This window comes from Mirounga angustirostris, unplaced genomic scaffold, assembly GCF_029215605.1.
Source record: "Mirounga angustirostris isolate CCGP_5_RB_7025 unplaced genomic scaffold, mMirAng1.0.hap1 SCAF_8, whole genome shotgun sequence".
Lineage (NCBI taxonomy): Eukaryota > Metazoa > Chordata > Mammalia > Carnivora > Phocidae > Mirounga > Mirounga angustirostris.
In genome coordinates, this window is record NW_026991716.1 from 70,656,906 (window position 1) to 70,679,650 (window position 22,745).

General features: G+C 35.7%; 1 protein-coding gene across 6 annotated transcripts in view; it reads right to left on the reverse strand.

The window, feature by feature from the left end:
- IBTK (inhibitor of Bruton tyrosine kinase) overlaps positions 1-20,697 on the reverse strand; it is a 109,198-nt gene extending 88,501 nt beyond the window's left edge. For 2 of the 6 annotated variants that reach the window (XM_045867158.3, XM_045867155.3), the window contains exons 1-4: positions 20,505-20,695; positions 10,299-11,004; positions 3,805-3,901; positions 2,525-2,649 (exon numbers count right to left, since the gene is read on the reverse strand). In XM_045867158.3, the coding sequence (XP_045723114.1) occupies positions 2,525-2,649; positions 3,805-3,901; positions 10,299-10,619 (543 nt within the window). In that variant the 5' untranslated portion in view covers positions 10,620-11,004; positions 20,505-20,695. Of the gene's footprint in view, positions 1-2,524; positions 2,650-3,804; positions 3,902-5,724; positions 6,002-8,845; positions 9,614-10,298; positions 11,005-16,342; positions 16,765-20,504 lie in introns of those variants that run through there. The other 4 variants (XM_045867156.3, XM_045867161.3, XM_064597807.1 and 1 more) reach the window with 4 other exon arrangements.
- Positions 20,698-22,745: the final 2,048 nt, after the last annotated feature.

Genomic DNA, 22,745 nt, shown 5'->3' on the forward strand with positions numbered 1-22,745 from the left:
TTAAAATGAGGAGGCATTCAACTCTTCCTTTCACTTAAACACTTAGAGGCCATTTCAGAGTTCTTAACAGGCCTAATTTCAATAATTTGTGTCTCAAGGAATTAAGGAGGCCCAAGAAGAGGTAGAGAGATAGGGGAACAATGGCCAGTGGAGCAGTGAGAACACACACATTTATCAGTTAAGTTCATATTGGATGTAGTTTGTGGTACCCAAAAACAATTACAATAGTAATATCAAAGATCACTGATTACAGATCACCAGAAGAAATACAGTTAACTCCTGAAAAACACGTGTTTGAACTTTAGTGCGCATCCACTTATATGCAGATTTTTTCCAGTAAATACAGTATAATACTTTAAATGTATTCTCTTTTCTCTATAACTTTCTTAATAACATTTTCTTTTCTCTGGTTTACCTTATTCTAAGAATACAGTGTATAATGCACATAAGTATGTGCTAATTGACTATGTTCTCAGTAAGACTTCCAGTCAACAGTAGTTAATTTTTTGGAGAGTCAGAAGTTATGCAAGGATTTTTGACTGCATGGAGGGGTCAAGTGCCCCAAACCCCATTTTCTTCAAGGGTCAACTATATAATACTAATGAAAAAGTTTGAAATATTGAGAGAATTACAGAGTTACAAAGTAAGGAAATCCTATTGGAAAAATGGCAATGAAATACCTACTCAGTGCAGGACTGACATAAACCTTCAATTTGTAATAAATACAGTGTCTATGAAGTCCAATAAAGGGAAGTGCAATAAATCAAAGTATGCCTGTTTGCATGTACGTACATACTTAACCTCTACACCACACTGCTATTTTTCAAAGCATCTAATATTCAGTATATTAATTTTATCTTAATACTATTTAAAAATCCTCTTTTCTTACTTTTAAAAAAAGGTACATTTACATTTCTTATGTCATCTATAAATATTTCTAACTTTGAATATAAAAAATGATTACAAAATAAAGAAATCTCAGAATTATTTTCCAGAAAGACAAGTTCTTATGGAAAACAAAATTAGAAGCTGAATTACAAGCTCTACTTACACATATCCTTTAACTACTTGGTAAGTTCTGTGACTACATATACTTATCATAAGTAATATAAAAAGTCATTATCTCACTTAACTATACCACAAATACCTAAAAATAAAACCCAAAATTGTATTCATATTTGTAATACAAACTTAGAATCTGTAAAGGAAAAATCATTTTTTGAAGCCAGAAATAATACATTTTGTTCAATTTTATATTCAATATTAGAATGCCATTCTATAATTTGACTTATATTCAACAACCAATAGCAGAGTTTAAGTGTTACAACCTTAAAACCTCAATTTTTTAAGGAGATAAGTGATTATGCCTTTTCATCTTAATTCTCTGGAATATATTATGCTGAGATTAATAATTTCTGCTGCATAGCAGTATAGAATCAGCCCATTTCAGTGACTAATGGGGCTCTCTATATAACTGGTGCTCAGTAAATATTCCCATAAAACTTGCCTTCTCTTTTCCAAATGTTATTTACAGTTTTCTTTCCTAACCTATCCACAGTGCTTGCTTCAACCCTCACTCTGTGGTAAATAAAATTCCTTATACCCTTAATCTGTTCACAAAATATTCTCACTTCCTTGCCTTAAGTGTAGCTTTCTCCATAAGTGTACTATTTCATCCTAACCAAGGATGAAAATGCTCATTTCCTCTACCGCACATATATCTGAGGACCAGAAGGTATAATACGTCTCTGGTTTACCAATGCTACCATTTATTCTTTCACTTTTGTTTAAAAATCCTTGCTCCTGAAAAAGCTCAGCTCATGAAAGTTGACTAGATCATGGATTAACTCAGAGAAGGAAAACAGGAATCTTCTCTAAGTAAGTGCCCCAACTGTGATCAATCGTTAGTGGCTGCTAATGGGTGGAAGAGCATTTTAAGGACTCTAAGGACCTAGTTAAGCTCAGATGAACACACACACACACACGCACACACACTGCATTATGGAAAAAGATGAGTATGTCAACAGTAGCAAAATCTATGGAAGTGGAAGACATCATCCAACATAATGAACTAAGACCAAAGACCAAAACTTTTCAATTGTACCAACTAGAATTTTATAATTACTTATATTTAAGAACTCAGGTTCGCTCACCTAAAACTAGTAACACTGAGTTTCAACAACAAATTCACTTGAGAAACAATATGAAGAACTCTAATTTTTGTGAAATGAAAACAAATGCTAGAAAATGTATACGAGCTCTACCTTTAAAAGTAGTATCTCTATAGGGCTTTCTAATTTCTAACACTGCTTGCACAAACATCTCATAGTTTTATGGTATTTAACACAATGTAAATATGATTAAAGCTAACACAAAATCTAATACAGAATTCGTGAAGTTCTGTTGATTTCTAAGTGTTATTATCCCTTCAACAAAGTTAACATAATCCACATGAAAAGATAAACTATCAAACACAAAAGTTCTTTTTAATCTCTAAAAGTACTCAGACTGTACTTCAAAATACCTGCTTGATATAAATCCCACTCCGGGAGAACAGATCCACCAACTCTGGATGATGTTTGCTATTCTGGCTTCCATGACCCAGGGTAAAATTCGTATTATCTCCCCAAGTGTAGACATCTGTAGGATCTAAAATGTAAATTAATTTTTATACTTTTATATTTTAAAACAAATATCAGTTGAATTCAATTATATATATACTAATCAGTTTACCTCAAACACAGACTCTTTACAGGAACTAATTTAACCAGCATATTTAGAAAGATGATATCAACATTATCTTTTACATTATGAAACTATTAACATATTATCTAATTCTAGGAACAGAAACCAGAAAATCCAAATCAGCACAGGGCTATCTCAATGTTAGGAATCTAACACTTGTTTCTTGTTTCGTTAGCAGCTAGTTTAACTGCCAAATGAGTAAAATACCACCTGCCATATCCACTTAGTTTCCATGAAAACAATAATTATAGTTATTTAAATACAGAATGTTACTAAGAGATACATAATATATGTAGTAATATTATTTATATATTATATACATACATATAAGGGTTCTAGATGAAACAAATGTGGTATTAGTTACTGTTCCTACAGAAACATTAACTTCAACAGTTTGCTCCTGATAGACGCAAAAATCACACTCGTGATCAGGGTAATAACTATTTTAAAGTGGGATAAAACTTAATCACAGCTAAGTTATGATCTAAGTCTTCATTTTTATTTTGGAAGGCATATAAATTCCCTGAATGGAATTATAATTATAACTTGCAATACAGTATCCAAAGTAGAAATAAAAATGAAAAATGTGTCCTTACTTAGCTTGCTCACTACTTAAATGCAAATTATAGAGTGGCCCCATTTAAAACTCTTCTCCTTTTCCACCAATTTCCATTTTCCAAGTTCAAAGGCAAACAAATTAGAGAAATAAGTAAGATCAGAAGGATGTGAGGGTAGAAGAATCACTTCCTTTCCCCCTCTACCTCAAGTATTGATGTTAATTTCTGGACACACATTAATTACTTTACAGTAGTTACAGTTCTGTCTTCCCACTTAGGGTGTGTTTTTACTCTTACATAGTATAGATTGAAAATGAAAATGCAAAATAAACCAGTGTTCTGAATAAAAACCCAAAATTATCAGGTAACACACACCAAGGTAAAAGTTCTTTGCAGATATCCACACACAAATCAATTTTCTCAGGTATTTTAATAAGAACAAAGTTTCATTAAAATTTTCTAAGCTGTACTTTAATGGAATATATTTATGGAATTTTCTTACCAGTAGTTTTGAATACTACATGAGTTGGTCTATCCTTCATTACAAGATCCAAAGCTGACAAGCCTTCTTTGTCTTGAATATACAGACTAACACCATGCTAAAAAAAAAAAAAAAAATACGAAAAAAGTCTTTAAGTTACCTCCTATGCCCACCACATTTTTTTCCACACACACAAGAGAATTAAGAAAAATCAAATATCTAATTCTTAAAATAAGAACCAGAAAACCTGAGGAAATAAAGTAAGTAACATTTAAAATCAAAATGAACTAGATGTGAAAATTTTCTATGGTAAGGCAAGTCTGGCTGCCTAGAAGGACCTAGCTCTGGGTCTGTCTGTGCCTGTGCATGCACTACACTTTACATATTTAAAAAGCCATGCTCCATGTCTAGTTCAGTTAAGGGCTATAAGAACTTCAAGGTAATGGCACAGCAGTCCTTATATTAGAATTTAGTATTTATAAATATAATGTGATCACGTAGGGCCCATCTCTTCTTGCCTTGAACTTTGTTATATCCAGTATTTACATTAAAGACAATTATAGTTCTTTATTTCTATTTGTGTGATATAAGTTTTCATCTTTGTACTTAAATTTTTTATAGCACTGTTTAGTTATGGCTTCTTATAAATCATATATAAATAATAGTATCCTTAAAAAACCTGAGAATGTGTGTTTATGTGTTTTAGGGATGAATTTAAAGTAATCTATCTTCACAGTTCAAAATCAAACATGAAACAGAATATTTTCTGTCCCACTTATTTAAGGCAGTTAGACACCCTATCCCTATCACCATACTTTTCTATCTTTTAAAATATAATGGAAGGGGGGCAGGAGGGACAGAGAGCAATGTTCAATTCATATTGTTATTACTTAACTACAGTTTTTAAATATAAAACGTTCTCCTTTTCAAGAATAACTTTTGGTACCTCACACCAGTCAGAATGGCTAAAATTAACAAGTCAGGAAACAACAGATGTTGGCAGGATGCGGAGAAAGGGGAACCCTCCTACACTGTTGGTGAGAATGCAAGCTGGTGCAGCCACTCTGGAAAACAGTATGGCAGTTCCTCAAAAAGTTGAAAATAGAACTACCCTACGACCCAGCAATTGCACTACTGGGTATTTACCCCAAAGATACAAATGTAGTGATCCAAAGGGGTACATGCACCCCAACGTTTATAGCAGGAGTGTCCACTATAGCCAAAGTATGGAAAGAGCCAAGATGTCCATCAACAGATGAATGGATAAAGAAGATGTGGTATAATATATACGATGGAATATTATGCAGCCATCAAAAAAAAAGTGAAATCTTGCCATTTGCAACGGGTGGATGGAACTAGAGGGTATTATGCTAAGTGAAATAAGTCAATCAGAGAAAGAAATGTATCATATGATCTCACTAATATGAGGAATTCTTAATCTCAGGAGACAAACTGAGGGTTGCCGGAATGGTGGGGGGGTGGGAGGGATGGGGTGGCTGAGTGACAGTGAGGAGGGTATGTGCTATGATGAGCACTATGAATTGTGTAAGACTGATGAATCACAGACTTGTACCTCTGAAACAAATAATACATTATATGCTTTAAAAAAAAAAAAATGAAGATAGTAGGAAGGGAAAAATGAAGGAGGGAAATCGGATGGGGAGACGAACCATGAGAGACTATGGACCCTAAGAAACAAACTGAGGGTTCTAGAGGGGAGGGGGGTGGGGGGATGGGTTAGCCTGGTGATGGTATTAAAGAGGGCATGTTCTGCATGGAGCACTGGGTGTTATATGCAAACAATGAATCATGGAACACTACATCAAAAACTAATGATGTAATGTATGGTGATTAACATAACATAATAAAATTAAATTAAAAAAAAGAATAACTTCTTGTATTTGCTGATAGTTTAATATGACATTCAATAATTAGACTTACCTCTATTTTAATCTGTGCAGGTCATCACTGCCTGTCTGTACACAGTTCACTTGGGTAGTTACAGGCAGAGAACTATGAAGTTATTAAACTGTGTGACATGTTGGAATCTTCTGTTTTAGGTTACTTAGGAAAGAAGAATCTCCTCTTACCTTGTAACAATGGATTCCTAACAAACTAAAACCAATTCTAAGTTCATTATGTTCCAGATGGTTATAATACTTGATTTCACAAGAATTGTCAATGAGCAAAAAATACTCAAACGAGCTAACCAGTAAAAAAAAAAAAAAAAAAAAAAAGTGATCTAAGATTTTGATAAATTTAAAGTCATATGTTACCTAATACTTTAAAAAAATTAGATATAATAAATCCATGTGAGAAGCCAGGAGTTTAACCTTTTAAGAGAAATGAAGGCAGATTCCAGGACAAAGTGCTCCAAGCTATGAAGGTGACAAATGGGATCCCAGAAACCGAGATCCCTAGAGAGTTTATTTTGCCAGTTTTATAAATTTTTTATAATTTTTTTATTTTTTATAAATTATAAATTTTCCTAAACTTTACCAACTGGACCCTATTAAGTAAGACCACATACATTTGCATCATCCTAAGTAGCCCCAACTGCGTAAGACTACATTTGTTTGGCCATTAGAGCTCCCTAGATATATGGTAGACTCTGACATTTTCTAATATACTCATCTTAAAGTCTAAGGTTGCAGGACCAGTGTGTAGTCTATCCTATTTATTTAAAGATCAATTCTTTACATATCCCCAAAATAGTAAAGTCATTACCTTGTTAAATAGCATCTAAGTATTACCAGGCTTATAAACCTGAGCATTTCATGAGAATGCTCCACAACAAGGAGCAGATGCACTTTAGACACAGCTATTCCACTACAAACCACTAATAACACTACTGGATAGGTCTGTCTGCAAATACAGAGAACTGTTTTTGTTTGCTTTGACTATCTTCCTCCAAAGCAAAGCGTAAGATAAAGACTGGCATGCAGGTAATTTCCTTGGGAAGAGATCCTAGAAAGTGAGGACCAGAAGAGTAAATAAAAGGAGGAAAAACCAATACAAGGATGTGTTATCAAGTAGGCCATTGCTAAGGCTTGTGCACGATCCTGCCAGGAAATTCTGGGAACCTTATACAATATATCACAGAGTAATTCTCCAGTTGAGGAATAAAAAGGGTAAAGGTTTACCCCCAGTTCCCATTCTTCATTAGCAAAGAGTTGCTCTAAAAGGGATTTAACTCTCCTGTACTTTTGGCTGGTCATGCATGAATGCCAAGCTTTGGGACATAAAAGAGGCAAGCAGTAGATGCTAGAAACAAGCTGCAGATTTATACCTATACAAAGCTGCTAGAAGCCTGTACACAACTGGCTAGAATAAGAGATGAGGCCAAAATTATATGAAGTGGTTCAAGAGAAGTATCTGATACACTAATTTTTCCAAACTGGTTATGAGCTAAATTGAATGAGTTTAATATGGCTCTCTCACTATTGCTGCCCGTATACTGCCAAAAAAGTCAGAATCAAAAGACTATCTTGATTCTCAGAGTCCATAGTCTCTTGTGGTTCATCAAACTGAGGGTTCTAGAGGGGTGGGCGGTGGGGGGATGGGTTAGCCTGGTGATGGGTATTAAAGAGGGCACGTACTGAATGGAGCACTGGGTGTTATACGCAAACAATGAATCATGAACACTACATCAAAAACTAATGATGTAATGTATGGTGATTAACATCATAAAAAAAGTTTTTTAAAAAGACTATCTTGAGACAATAATTTCTAGTGGGGTAAGACGGGATGTATTCTACTCTCCTTCTTTCAAGCCTATTCTTCAAAGCTTTGATAATACTGTTGGATACACTGGCTAGATGCCCTCATAACTAGAGAAAACAAAAAAATAAGCATTCTCTTATATTCAAATGACATGGTTTTAACATTATAAACTAGGAATAGTTTTAATAAACTGGTCCGGCTATCTAATTATCCTGGGGCAGGGAGGTGGGAGATACTTCAGATCAGTTCTACTTAGTTTATAACTCTTCTATTTTAGTTTGAGGAGATTTATCTTATTCATGATTTGACAATTAATTGTATTACTCTTATTCATGACTCGTTCTATTCTGTGAGGTATCTGATATCCCTCTAATAAAATAGCTTTTGCTTGGGGAACCTTAGTTAGCTTCTGTTTCTATGAAATAAGAAGTCTAATACACCAACATTTATTGTCCTATTTGTTTATTTAATTATTTGGTTTCAGTCTATCTCCTTCTACTAAAATAAAAACTCAAACAAAAAAAGAGGATTCTGTCTGTCGTGTCCATTACATATCCCTAGGACCTAGATTAGTGCTTGGCACACATCAGGCACTCAAAAAAAAAAAAAAAAAAAATTGTTCCAAATACTTTACAAATAGGTTAGCATTTAATCCATGCAATCTTATGATTAAGTTAGTTCTATTTATAAATGAAGAAAATTAAAGCAAGTTTTTCCAGAATAGTAAGTAAACCACCAGTATGAAAAAACAACGGCATAGCAGTAACAAACAGCAGGACACTACAAGCATAAACAGTCTTTGCCAGCCACTCATCTTGTCATGGAACCAAGGAGCCAAAGAAGATATGCATAAGATAGGCTGTCTCTCCTCCAGCTTTTGGTAGACAAGTAGTTTCTGCTGAGGTTTTGTGTTTTTGTTTTTTTGTTTTTTGTTTTTTTTTATCTTTGGCAATCAGGAACTGACAGTGCGGGTGTATATTTATTGTACAATTTGTTTTGGCAATTAAAAAGTCTTATAGCTATAAAGTTGTTATCAAATGCAATTTATTTAAAATGTGTATTTGTGGGGCGCCTGGGTGGCTCAGTCATTAAGCGTCTGCCTTCAGCTCGGGTCATGATGCCAGGGTCCTGGGATCAAGCCCCACATCAGGCTCCCCGCTCTGTGGGAAGCCTGCTTCCCCCTCTCCCAGCCCCCGTGCTTGTGTTCCCTCTCTCGCTGTGTCTCTCTCTCTGTCAAATAAATAAATAAAATCTTAAAAAAGTAAAAATAAAATGTATATTTGTGTATGGTCTCTCTCTGCCAACCATAATACCTTAAGGGCTATAGTTGTCATAATACCTTATATGCTACAGTTGTCCAGAAGTGGAACTGACATGCACACTCCAATCACTGCAGCTCTTCCAATTAAATGATGTTGAAAGGTCAAAAGAAAAAAGGATATACCATGTTGAGACATGAATACTAAATGGATAGGAAAAGGTTTTTGTGGGAAAATTTTATCAGTGCAATGCATCCACTGTTAGATATCTATCATTGATCAATAGGGCTCCGATGATAATAAAAGACAGTCAAGTCAAGCGCAAGGTGGCTGAAGGCACAAATTTCCTGGCTTCTCTTATCCAAGGAGGAAAGAATGAGGATTTCTAAAGAGAAATGAAACCCCAAAGGGAGGGAAGGTCCAAAATTCAGATCAGATCCTATTTCAAACTGAAGCCCCAAATCCTGACACCTGAATGTCAACTCCTATGACAACAGAAAATCCAAGGATGCTCTCCAGCTTTATAGGACTGGAGTCATCCAAATTTCTAGCAGAAACTGGAAAAAAGCTGAGGTTTTAGATGTGGGAAAGGGTAAGAGTAGAGCTGATAAGATGCTTTAACTCTTACCAACCTAACTTTCTGTATAAAATAGATTACAGTAAAGAATTAAACCATCTAAATCAAATGTTTTAGATGTAAGAGGAATTAACAGTACTATTAGTAAACTTTTTTAAACTCAAAAATAGATGAAGACACTGAAGATAAGCTCCCTAATGTGACCATAAGTTCCTTGAGGACAGGAAGTGTTTTGTTCTTTTCTGTGTCCTCTACAAACATGATAAAATGCCTGTACAAAAAAAAAAAAAAAAATTCAATTTAAAACTCATGACTTCTGATTCTGAGTTTTTAATGTGCATTCATTAGTGAAATGACATTGGGGTATATCTCAAAACATTTCATTATTTGACTATACAGTACAACAAACCTAGATTGAATCTACTTGATGGGAAATTTCAAATAAATTAAACTGATTCTAATTACTATTTTTACAACTATAAACACTTTATCCTAGCCAAACAAGAAATAAGCATACTATCCAAAACAGTCCTTAAATGTTGTATTTCAGTAACTAGTGCCCTTTTAAAGTAGCTAATAAAAGTTAAAGAAAAGTAAACCATTTTTCTTAAGAATACTAAAAGGTTATACGGATTAAATGATAAAATGTGTGGGATTTACTTCAAAATAGTGTGAGATAAACAAAGGCAGTGAGGATATATATAACACATAATTAGCCAACAGTCCATTATGTATTGTAAACTTTGGTATATGTTTAAAATTCTACATCATAACAAGTCTAAATTAAAATATATATGGATTTGAATTCTAAAGACGAGTCAGTTACAATAGTAAAAGATATCAAACAACTGATTAAGAACAAACTCAAATCTTTGGAAAATAAATGGGGTGTCTGAAAAAGACTAAGAAAAGCATATGCCAGAACAAATAGTTTTAAATAAACAAATGACACTTACCTTCAATAGAGACCAAACACAATCAATATGTCCATAAAAAATGCTTCTGTGCAAAGCTGTCCATCCTGATTCCTTGTCTTTCACCAGTAGATCCACTCCTTTCTCAATAAGCCAATCTAACACTCCTTTCTTTCCACAGGAGGAAACAAGGTGGAGGGCATTTCTGCCAAAAGGATCTTTGATAGTTGCAGCATTGTAACAATAACTGGAGAGAAAGGCCTTAATCTGGTTTTCATTCCCCTTTGTTACCACAGAAAGGACATCCAAAGCATGCTTCAGGGATCGACACTTTGATGTGCAGTCAGGGATGGAAGAATTCATCCTAATTGTTTTTATACTGCTTAGTTTAGTTCTTCGGAGTAGTCAGTTAAGATTAATTTTTAAAAATAAAAAAGCCAGGACAAAAGGTGCTATTCAGAAAGATTTATAGAGAATAAATGACCTGTTTAGGATTATAATTTAAATCCTCAATGGCAAGAGTATAAAACTATATATCTTTGTACAATTTATTTTGGCACATAAATCAAAAAATTATAAATAGTTCTATAAAGTTTATATCAAATGCAAGTTCTCTATTAAAAAAAAAAAAAAAACTTTCCACAGTTTATAAATTATTCCTGGAGTCAAGCACCAAGGGGGAGTGAGGAGGGGAACTCCCCCTCCACACTGTCTGATCCTTTTAAATATCCATAATTGCAAGGGTGACCTATAAAAAAAAGGGAAAGAAAGAGAAAGTAAAAAATACAAAATCTACCTCTTGTTCTCCTCAAGTGCTTTACAACTACCTCTATATTTAAGTGCCCCTAAAAATAAATAAAGTTCTCCTAATTCCTATTTCAAAAAGATAAATAAAAGTATGTCAACTTTTCACCTTCACATCCACAGTATCCTAGAACTATACTAATCATCTTCACCTCCTTTTTTCCATTCTGCTTAAAGTTAACCTCTGTATTTGTACTCTGGAGTCCACCTCTTTCTTTCCAAAAGCTTCATTCCTTCTCTCTTGTATTTTTACACTCTACTAGCTATGTCCCCACAAGATATAAGCACACTTAAGTCTACCATCTTTATAGCAATCCCATCTCAAACCTTTACCCCCTAAAATCATTTCATCACCACCACCACAAAAACCAACCCTCTCATCATTCAGTTTTTACTAAGAGCCAGGCACTGTGATAATGTTCTCTGTGCCTGGAAAGTCCTTCACCATAGGACCATAGGAGGAGATGATAATTAAATACCAAGTATCAAAACAACTAGGTATCAACCTGAAAAAAAAAAAAATAGTACTTTACTTACTTTATACCTTACACCAATATAAATTCCAGATGGGTCAATGACAAACATAAAAATAATACCATAAAAGCACTAGAAGAGAGCATGGGAGACTCTTTTTTATAATTTCAAAGTACAAAAGGCCTCTCTAAGTATGATCTGAAATTCAAGAGTTGTAAAATATTAATAAATTTAATCAGTTTAAAATCTACATTAAAAAAATTTTAAGACAAAAAAGGAGAAAAAGCTTCCTTAACATATAGTCTCTACAAATAAGAGACCAACAGAATAAAACTCAAAGAATTTGGTATTTCTCAAAAAAAAAGGAAATTTAAACAGATTTTTAAAAAGAGACACACCTCACTCAAAAGAAATGTAAATTAAAATTATAATGAGATACCATGCAACAACATGAATGGAGGTAGAGAATATAATGCTGAAGCCAGTCACAGAAAGACGAATACCGTATGATTTCACTCATGTGTGGAATTTAAGAAAAAAACAAATGAGCAAAGGGAAAAAAGAGAGAGACAAATCAAGAAACAGACTCCTAATTATAGAGAACAAACAGAGGGGAGGTGGCAGAGGGGATGGGTTAAATAAGTGATGGGGATTAAGGAGTGCACTTGTCTGTGATGAGCAAAGGGTGATTCGTGGAATTGTTGAATCACTACATTGTACACGTGAAACTTAAATAAAACTGTATGTTAACTAACTGGAATTAAAATAAAAACTTTAAAAAAACTATAATGAGATACCATTTTTTTATCTATCAAAATAGCAGAGATCAAAAAGGTTGACGTTACTATGTATTGACAAGATTGTAAGAAAATACATACTCTACTCCATTGCTGGTGCATATAAACTCATACAATCTCTTTGGAGAGCAATTTAGTATAGTTGTGAAAATGTAAAATACACCTTTTTTTTCTGACCCAAGCAATTTTACTTCTAGGGATTTATCTTGGAAAACCATATCCAGTGTGAAATGGCATAAGTACAAGAATATCCAATGAGTCATTGTTTTAAATAGTAAAGCGTGGAAAAAAACTAAATAGTTAGAAGTAATTATGTCCATGCAACAGAATATTATTCATGTATCAAAAAGAATGAAGCAGCTATATATTTTTCTGATATGAAATAATCTGCAAGATACACTGTACAATGTCCTTTAAAATGAGATGTATATATAATACCATTTATGGAAAAATTGTATATGTATTTACACATTTGTGCTTGAATATGCATGAAAGATATCTAAAAGAATACATAAGAAAATGGTTAAGAGTGGTTCCTCTGGAGAAGAGCACCAATAAGTGGAGACAGAAATGGAAGGCATACTTACTTATATTTTACTACAAACCACTTTTGAATGCTTCACCATGAGCATGAATACCTATTCAAAAATAAATATCTAAAAAATATAAATAAATGCTAATATATTGATTAGAGAGTCTGTCGGAAAATATAGAAAACTCAGCCACCATATAAGAGCCTCTAACTTCCTTTTTTCCAATATGCTACCCTGTCTGCTTTGCCCTGTTCAGATCTGGAGAAATGAAATACAATTTGTCAACTATTTGATAAACTACTATTCTTCAGGTTTTTTACTTCCTGTTAGAGAACTAACCACCTATATATTAGAAATTTTATATCTAGAGTGGTCTAGATGGACTATTTCTCCATCATCTTTTTATTTATCATCTCCTAATTATTTTTCTTTCAATATTTTTGTACTCTGGATTTTATTCTATTTTATTTTAGTCCTCTGGATTTTAAATAACTAGTCAATCCATTTCATAATGGTTAGATTTTAAAGCTTTTATAATAGAAATTCTATGTAAATTCTCTTCTCCAAGGTATTGATCATAAATACTTTATAGAACAAACAATCCTAAAACCACAAAAGACCCCAAATAGCCAAAGCAATCTTGAGAAAGTAGAACAAAGGTGGAAGCATCACACCCCCTGATTTCAAACTACATTACAAAACTGTAGTAAATAAAACAGTATGATACTGGCATACAAAGAAACACCTAGATCAATGGAACAGAATAGAGAGCCCAGAAATAAACCCATGCATATATGATTTATAACAAAGGAACCAAGAATATACAATGGCAAGGGGACAATCTCTTCAATAAATGGTGTTGGGAAAATTGGACAGCCACATGCAAAAGCATGAAACTGGACCCTTATCTTAAACCATACCCCAAAATTAACTCAAATGGTTTAAAGACTTAAATGTAAGACCTGAAACCATAAAACTCCTAGAAGAAAACACAGGCAGTAAGCTCCCTGATATAGGTCTTGGAGATGATTTTTTTAATCTGACAACAACATCAAAAGCAACAAAAGCAAAAATAGACAAGTAGTACCACATCAAATTAAAAAGCTTCTGGACAGCAAAGGAAACCATCAACAAAATGAAAAAGCAACCTACAGAATGGGAGAAAAATTTTTGCAAATCATACATCTAATAAAGGGCTAACCTATATAAAACATCCAAAGAATTCATACAATTCAAGAGCAAAAAAATAAACCATCTGATTAAAAAAATGGGCCAAAGATCTACATAGATTTTCCAAAGAAGACATACAGATGCCCAACAGGTACATAAAAAATGTTCAACATCACTAATCATCAGGGAAATGCAAATCAAAACCACAATGATATATCGCCTTTCTCCTTTAGAATGGCTATTATCAAAAAAATAAGAAATAATTACTGTTGGCAAGGATGTGGAGAAAAAGGAACCCCTGTACATTACTGGTGGGAATGTAAATTGATATAACCACTATGGAAAGTAGTATGGAGGTTCCCCAAAAAATTAAAAATAGAACTACCATATGATCCAGCAAGTCCACTTCCAGGTATTTATCCAAATAAAACAAAACACTAACTCGAAAAGATATATGCACCCCCATATTCACAGCAGCATTATTTATAACAGCCAAGTTATGGAAACAACCTAAGTGTCCATCAATGGACACACGGATAAAAAAGTTATATATACATATATTATACACACATACACACACACACACACACACACAATGGAATATTATTCAGCCATTAAAAAGGATGAACTCTTGCCATTTGCAACAACATAGATGAACCTCAAGGGCATTATGCCAAGTGAAGTAAGTCAGAGGAAAGCCAACAGCATATGACTCTCTTATATCAGACTGGGGGTGAGAGGGAAGAAATGGATGAACTGGTTTGTTTGTTTTAAATAAATTGAATAAATTTTAAAAAATAAAACTTAAATTCCCTAAAATACTTTCTTCATTTCTAGTTTTAAATATATACTTTGAATGACAAAGAAAAAGTTATGAGGCGGCTACTTAGAGGGACATATATGAGTTCACTATATGTGTAGGGGAAACTTCTGTGCACCATAGATAGATATGAAACATTGCAAATCTGCACTTTCAACTCCCATTTCAAACCACACTGAGTCAGAAGTCCTAAATCTAACTAGTTCTTCACTATTATGACTTCCCCATCTAGAGGTGACAGCACAGAATTAGAGGATTCCCAATCCTTTCTAGCTCCAGTTGTATCTACTAGTCTGTATGTTTTATAATTTGATATAACCCTTATAACATTCATCCCCACCTTAAACTGTTGATTGGTATAAAAAACAAAGTGTTTCTTAGTTAGCTGACATAAAGAAAAAGGTATCAAAGCCTCAAGTAATTTAAAATGTGAAAACTGGAAAACAAGATACATGGCAAAATAGTCAACTGTAGTTAATTTCATTCTTTTGAGGTTCTAAAATTTTTCCACTTTTGTATTTTCAGTGTATTCATAATACCTGAAAAGAACTACTTACTGGCAAATAACTCAAACACTACATGAAAGAATTAAGGTATAACCAAAGAAAATTCCCTAATTGTTACTATACATAAACAATTAAAATGGAGGGGCGCCTGGGTGGCTCAGTTGGTTAAGCGACTGCCTTCGGCTCAGGTCATGATCCTGGAGTCCTGGGATCGAGTCCCGCATCGGGCTCCCTGCTCGGCAGGGAGTCTGCTTCTCCCTCTGACCCTCCCCCCTCTCATGTGCTCTCTCTCGCTCGCTCTTTAATAAATAAATAAATAAAATCTTTAAAAAAAAAAAAAAAATTAAAATGGAAAAAAGGGGTAATATGAATGTAAAAATGGTAGCATACTATAATATATGAAAAACATACAGAATACTATGAACATAAATACGGAAGTGACTAAGAGCTGGTGTTTCTTAGAGTCTTACATATTTGGATTCAAATATAGCAATGCCGGCTGTTACTAGTTACATAACTTTAAAAATTACATAATCTCTCTTTTCTTCATCTGAAAACGGATACAATGTCACCAACTTCACAGGGTTACTGTAATGATAAATGAAATTGCTTAGCCTGGTACCTGGCACAAAATAGGCATTCAACAAACAGTAGCTTTTATTACTATTATTTCTTCAGTAACAAAAGGGTAACAAATTTAATCTCAAAATTCATGTTTGAGTTTCATTGTCTCTGCTACCTGGTTTCCATGCATATTTCTCCAATTAAACCATACATACTAAGGTTACCAAAATGACCTCCAAACCTACAAATACTTTTAGATACTTCCAGTTCTTACTTAACTTCCCTGCTTTTAGTCATTAACACCGCATTCTCCTACGGTATCTATGAAGGGATACTGAAAGCATAGGGAACTACTGAAGCATTTAAGCATGGGCTCTCTCTCACCCCTTCTTCCAAAGCCATTATCTCTTCCCCTTACCTTCAAATTTTGGGGTTCTCTCAATGTTCCATCTTCAGTCTTCTCTTCCTCTCCACTTCATATTCTCCCTGGATAATTTCAATCTCTTTCTAGCTTTTAACTGTAACCTACATGCTCATAATCCCCAAATACGTCTTCTACCCTCACATCTTTCCTAAATTCCAGGCCCATATTTCCAATTACCAGTGTAAATGTTATTTATGCATTCAACAAATGCTCACCGAAAGCAAAGAAAGCAAAGGAAATATTTATTAAGCACCTAACACATACTGGAAATTTTACATCACAGAGAGGTTAAGTAATCATAGCACCAATAAAAGAGGAGTTAGAATTCAAGCACAGATCTGTTTAATAGCAAAGTCCAAGCTATTTCTACTATACTACACCGCTTCTCCAGTGCATCCACAGTAGGTCACAAGGTACTGGGAATACAAAATAAATATGGTATAAATATTTTAGATAACATGATAAAAATACAGATTCATGGATAATAATGAAGTGAAACTATAGCTCTTTTAACATCTGTATTCAATGAACAATATTTATTATCTATTATGGTCTCTACCGTCAAAGGGTCACAGTTTGATAGAGGAGACTGATTTTATTTAAGCAAGTAATAAAAACGTGATTATAAACCTATGGTAAAGATAAAACAAGTGACTCATAGGAATAGGGAGTTGACAAGAGAGAGATACGGAAGATTTCCCACATTACGATGAGGACATGTTTGCCTGATAAATTCAGGGTGGGTGGGCATTCAAGGCAGAGCGAACAATAAATATAAATAAAAGCATTAGAATCATTTTAGTCTATTCTGAAAATTCCAAGTAATTCAGAAGAAAGAAAACAGCGAGGCCTAATATATACACAAGGATGGGCCAGATGATGAACAGCTTTCTGTGCCTTTCTTTAGGGATAAAGAAAGTGAGCAATTCAGAGACACATTTAGATATTTAAGCTCTTGAATTGACAAAAGATGTGGTGATAACTCTCAAATTTCTAGCCTGATTACAGGTAGAGTAGGGGGTAAATACTTGGGAAATTAGAAAAACAAAACAAACTTTTAAAAAAGCAACAAATAAAAATTAAAGGTGAAAAGTTGTTTTATATGTGATGAATATGAAATGCTGATGGGCAACTGACTGGTAGCAGTATAGGCAATTGTTCAACCTTGGGCACTGGCCCACCACAAAGGCATTAGCCAGTAGAGGTTGAGCCCTCAACATCGACTCATAATTGTTCCACTTACCCTTGGTAGGAGTTTAGGTATCTTCCTAAAATACAAATCTGATTGTGCCATTCTCTGACAAATCCAAGCCTAACATCTACATTTCATGTGTTAAGGTTAGCCTGTGACTTCAGGAAGAGGATATCAATTAAGCCTGGAGACCATGTGGCATGTAAAATTCAGACTCTTAAATTCAGAACACCGGAGGTAGGAACCCAGGCACACCACTAACTAAATGATCCTAGGCACATCACAATTTCCTAAGCTTCAATTCTCTCACTTAGAAAAAGTGGAAACAACTATTTATATCCTGAGTTGTTCTGAAAATAAATGAGACAGTTCATTCGTATGCAAGCACCCAACAAATGTATAAAAAAAGAGAGAGAGAGAGAAAGGAGTATATTAGTACACAGGTCAGAAAAAGGCATAACTTTATTAGAGTCCTTTCTGTTTAGAATGCTTTTCACCCAAACCCTTATAAGACTGCCAATGTGTCCATGAGTTAGTTATAGAGTATCTATCATCTTTTAAATTTTGATATGAAAATTCTTTAAAAGAAAAAAAAAGGGCGCCTGGGTGGCTCAGTCGGTTAAGCATCTGCCTTTGGCTCAGGTCATGATCCCAGGGTCCTGGGATGGAGTCCCACAGAGCAGGGAGTCTGCTTCTCCCTCTGACCCTCTCCCCTCTCATGCTCTCTCTCTCCCTGTAATAAATAAATAAAATCTTTAAAAAAAATTATTTAAGTTTTGATATGGACAATCAACAAATTTCAGCCTCATATTGCCCCTTTATATATGAGTACCTTCATTTTACAATGAGGAAATTTACTTGAAAGTTTAAGCAGCCTATCCAAAATTACAAATACAGAAAAGTGTACTCTAGATTCTATCTATTCTATTCTACCCAAATTGCTCTCTCAAAATGAGAAGTAGAATAGTGTAGTATAAAAAAATTACCCTTATTTGTAGTCATAAGAATTGGGTTCCTACTACCTAAAACCTTGGCCAAGTATCTCCCTAATCCTATTTCACCATCTGCAAAGTTGATGATAATAACTTGCCCCATTAGTATGTACCCTGCCTACACAAAGATTTTAAGTTCTCGGGGCGGGGGGGAACAGGGATGTATATTTCTTCATATTTCTCACAAAATAATATATATTCCATAAGCAGATTTATTTGTATAAGCAATAATACCAAAATACCTTCCTTTTAAACTTGTATCTATATTAACTGTCACAAAGCTACAAATTATAACTCATAATTGAGTTTAAAAAATTTTTAATTCCTTCTGTAAACCCTGAAAATAGTTCACATAACAATTTTAAAACACACGCACTTACTTCTTTAGGAAATTAGTAATTTTGCTTTATCAATATTGTATTTTAGTCAAACATTATCTCAAATACTCTCTTGGTACAAAAGATAGAAACTTCAATACTTTATCGGTGCAATACCCAGTTTCACAATAGAAAAATTCCGCAAATTTTAGGGGGCAAGCACATTTCTACATGTAGCAAAAAATTACTGACCTATTAATAATGGTAAACTGACTTTGATATCATTTATAATAATAAACCAAGTAATACTGAGCTCCTTTATGTGATAGGTAAGTTCATTTATGGTCTACTGAACTTTATATTGTTGTCCTAAAGCATAATGAAAGTAAAAGAATGTAATAAGTTCCTTCACAGAATTTAGCATCCTAAGAACCCTCTATACAAGTGTTTTTTTTTTTTTAATTTAAATAATGGAACAGCCATTTTTTTTAAATTTCTTGAGGTAAACTCTGCTTTGACTAAAGTTTCTGCAAATATCTGTAACAAATTCTTTTTGGAAAGCAGACCTTTCTGCCCTCATCTAATCTGTTTCTAAAACCAGTAAAAATCAAGGAATTCAAAAAAGAAAAAAAGAGAAGATCAAGAAGTAGCTATGCAAGGATGTGAATTGGTACATTATGGGTGGAGAAACACTACCACTCATAAAAGTCACATTCTTTCAGTAATTCTAATACATTTCCAATTTCAAACGCCCTACTTCGAAGCATGGGGGGAAGGGGGGCGAGGGGAGTGCTACATCAATTTCTGCTTCCTGATATCTTGGAAGTTTTATTAACTATGTTGGAGAACAGGAGTCAAGGATGTGCGGGCTTAGCTATTTCGCTGTTGAACTAAAACTTTTTTTTTTTTTTAAAGATTTTATTTATTTATTTGACAGAGAGACACAGTGAGAGAGGGAACACAAACAGGGGGAGTGGGAGAGGGAGAAGCAGGCTTCCCGCCGAGCAGGGAGCCCGATGCGGGGCTCGATCCCAGGACCCTGGGATCCTGACCTGAGCCGAAGGCAGACGCTTAACGACTGAGCCACCCAGGTGCCCCGAACTAAAACTTTTTAAAACCAGACAACGTGATACAATACTAAAAAGCCTCTATCCTGTTCCCCCCACCCCCAAAAAGAACCGGTCCCTTTTCACACACTGGTCAATTCACACAGAATTTCAGAGTTAGTATCCCCATAGTGGAGTAAAACTATGTGACCCCAACGAAGGGATAACGAACAGCTTCAAATTCAAAGCTCGAAGTGAAGTGACACCTGCAACTACTGAAACTAGCAAGGCAACAACGCTGGAGGGCGTGTCGGGCAGGACAGCAACGTAGCGCGTCGCCGAACAGACCATTCATAAGCTGAGCGAGGCAGCAGGACGGCGGACGCCGGGACCCCGGCCAGTCGGCCCGCTACGCGCCGTCTCGCTCCAAGCGCGCCAGCCTCGGAGCCACTGGGTTCCCTCCCCGCGGTCCATCCGCGCCACTGGCGTCCCGGTCACCCGCACCCTCCAGAAACTGAATACTGTCTCATCGTCCCCCTCCCCCGGCTGAAGAGACACCGTCGCCTCAGCCCACTCCGCACGTTGAGGCCGCGCAAAGCACTCCCTCACCAGTCGCTAGATGAAAGTGCGCCGGTGTACTCCGCGAGACGAGCACACAGCTGCGCAGGGACTCATCCTCAGTGAAGACAACTGGAGAAACCGAACGGTGCCAGGGAGAGGCCGGTCCCCAGGCCCGGGTCAGCTGTGGAGGCGGCTGCAGATTCAGCCGCGACTACAGGCACGGGGAAGGGGGGCAGGGAGAAAAGGCCGGTGCGGGCGGAACCCAGGAATAAGACAGGCGTTGATTGGCTGGGGCTCGTGTATGCCTCACGAGGATTGGCTGGTGTCTGCCCAGGAGGCCTCGCGTGGCAACACCTAAGCTGTGGCCTTTCCCGGGAGCCTTGAGGGAACTTGACCCTGCCGGCCTTCTGACCACGGGCGCAAGCCGGGGGCGGGGAAACGCAGCCGCTGAAGTCTCTCAGCCAACAGCGGTGGTGGAGATGTCCCTTTCAGGGTCAGCCGTGGCCTAGGTAGAAACGTCAGCTGCAGACTTGGAATTCCGGATAAACCCGGGTGGAGAGAGAGAGCGCTGGAGACCTGGCCGAGTGCCTTGGGTCACCATACAGCAGAAGCCAAATGCGTAGGCAACTTGCACAGAAAAGTTCTCCCGTTGGCAGCATCGCCCTTCCCTTCCCGCTCGTACACCGGGTTGTCTGAGAGTCACTCCCTTGGTCCTAAGGCGTCACTGCCTTCCTAGATTGCTACGGGGACCTGCTGCCCACCAGGGTCACGTCAGTCAGCGTCTGACGCCGGGCTTGCACTACGATTTTCCCCGTTTAACTCCGCATGCAAGGCCGGTTTTAAAAGTGCTGGAGTGAAGAAAAAAGGGCGGGGACGGGGGAGAGGACTTATTAGTATTAAGAGGAGGAGGAAATCGATACTAGTATACCAAATGGGTATCACTGCAACCAAATGCCTCATACAGTAGGCATTCAGTAAATGTTCAAGGAGGGGTAGTTTGACTCAGAACAACGCTAGCCGTTAGGATTTGGCTGTACACTCGGCCACGTTGTCAATTATACAAGCCACTTAGCCTCTCTCATCTATAAAACGAAAGCGTTGGACTACGTGTCTTTTTTTTTTCCCAATTAGAAAGAGTTTTTATTTTTTTATTATTATTATGTTACGTTAATCACCATACCTGTCTTCTTAAGGGCCGCCAGTTCAGCTTTACTGTCTTTGTAGCCTTCTTTATAAAAGCGCAAAGCCATACAGCTGGTTAGGGAAAGGGAAAGGGAGAATAGCTCCCCTGCTGCCCTTCCCAATACAGTGGTCTCTTTCTTTGCCCCTTTTCAAGGTGCCCTGTTGCCTACTTTGATGTAACAAAAACCAATTTGTAATGTAAAAATTAAGTGATTTGGAAAATAAGCTATATATGATGACTTTTATATTACTGAACAAAGAAACCAGTAATGGCAAGTAAGGATAATAATGTATATAAGTGCATAGGCCTGAGTTCAAATCTTTTATTGATCTCTTTTATTTGGCAAGTGATTAGCTTTCCTGAAGATGTACTTTCCTCGTTTGTAAAATAGAAGCAATAAAGTATTTTAGAAGCAAAAATGCGTAAGTTGATTTTTTAAATCAACATTTAATTATCGCAAAGAAAAATAAATTATAAAACTCAGAGATCAAAATTAAGAATCACCCCTAATTCCACCACACCAAGATAATCATTAGTATATTACTCTCTCTTCTTTCTTCTATGGTCACAGATGCATTTGCATTTGTGAAAAATTATATACAGGTATACAGCACATGGAGTGCCTAGCACTTCATGAATAAAAAATCTTACTTTTATAAGTCAAAAGGTATTTCCAGGAGCACCTGGCTGGCTGAGTCAGAAAAGTGTAGAGATTACTTACTGCTGGGTGTAGAGATTACTTACAAATAAAATCTTAAAAGAAAAAAAAAAGTATTTCCATAGTAGCGGAATTATTCCAAGCGGTCATTCATTCATTTTAACAAGAATGGCAAGCCCAGATAATCCCAAACATAAGAATAGATTGCTACCTATACAAGTACTACAAAGAATATTATCAATTTAATCCGACTTCCCAAAGAAGTGACACAAACTATGATCCCAGGAATGAGTAGGCAATAACTAGATGAAACAGGGAAGAAAGAACATTCCAGTCCAAAAGATGTGGAATTGCTCCTAATTTCCCTAAAAAACTGAATGCCTTCAAATATATTGGTTATTTGCAAGAATTATTGAAATGATTAGGAATTAATGCAAATGAAATACAA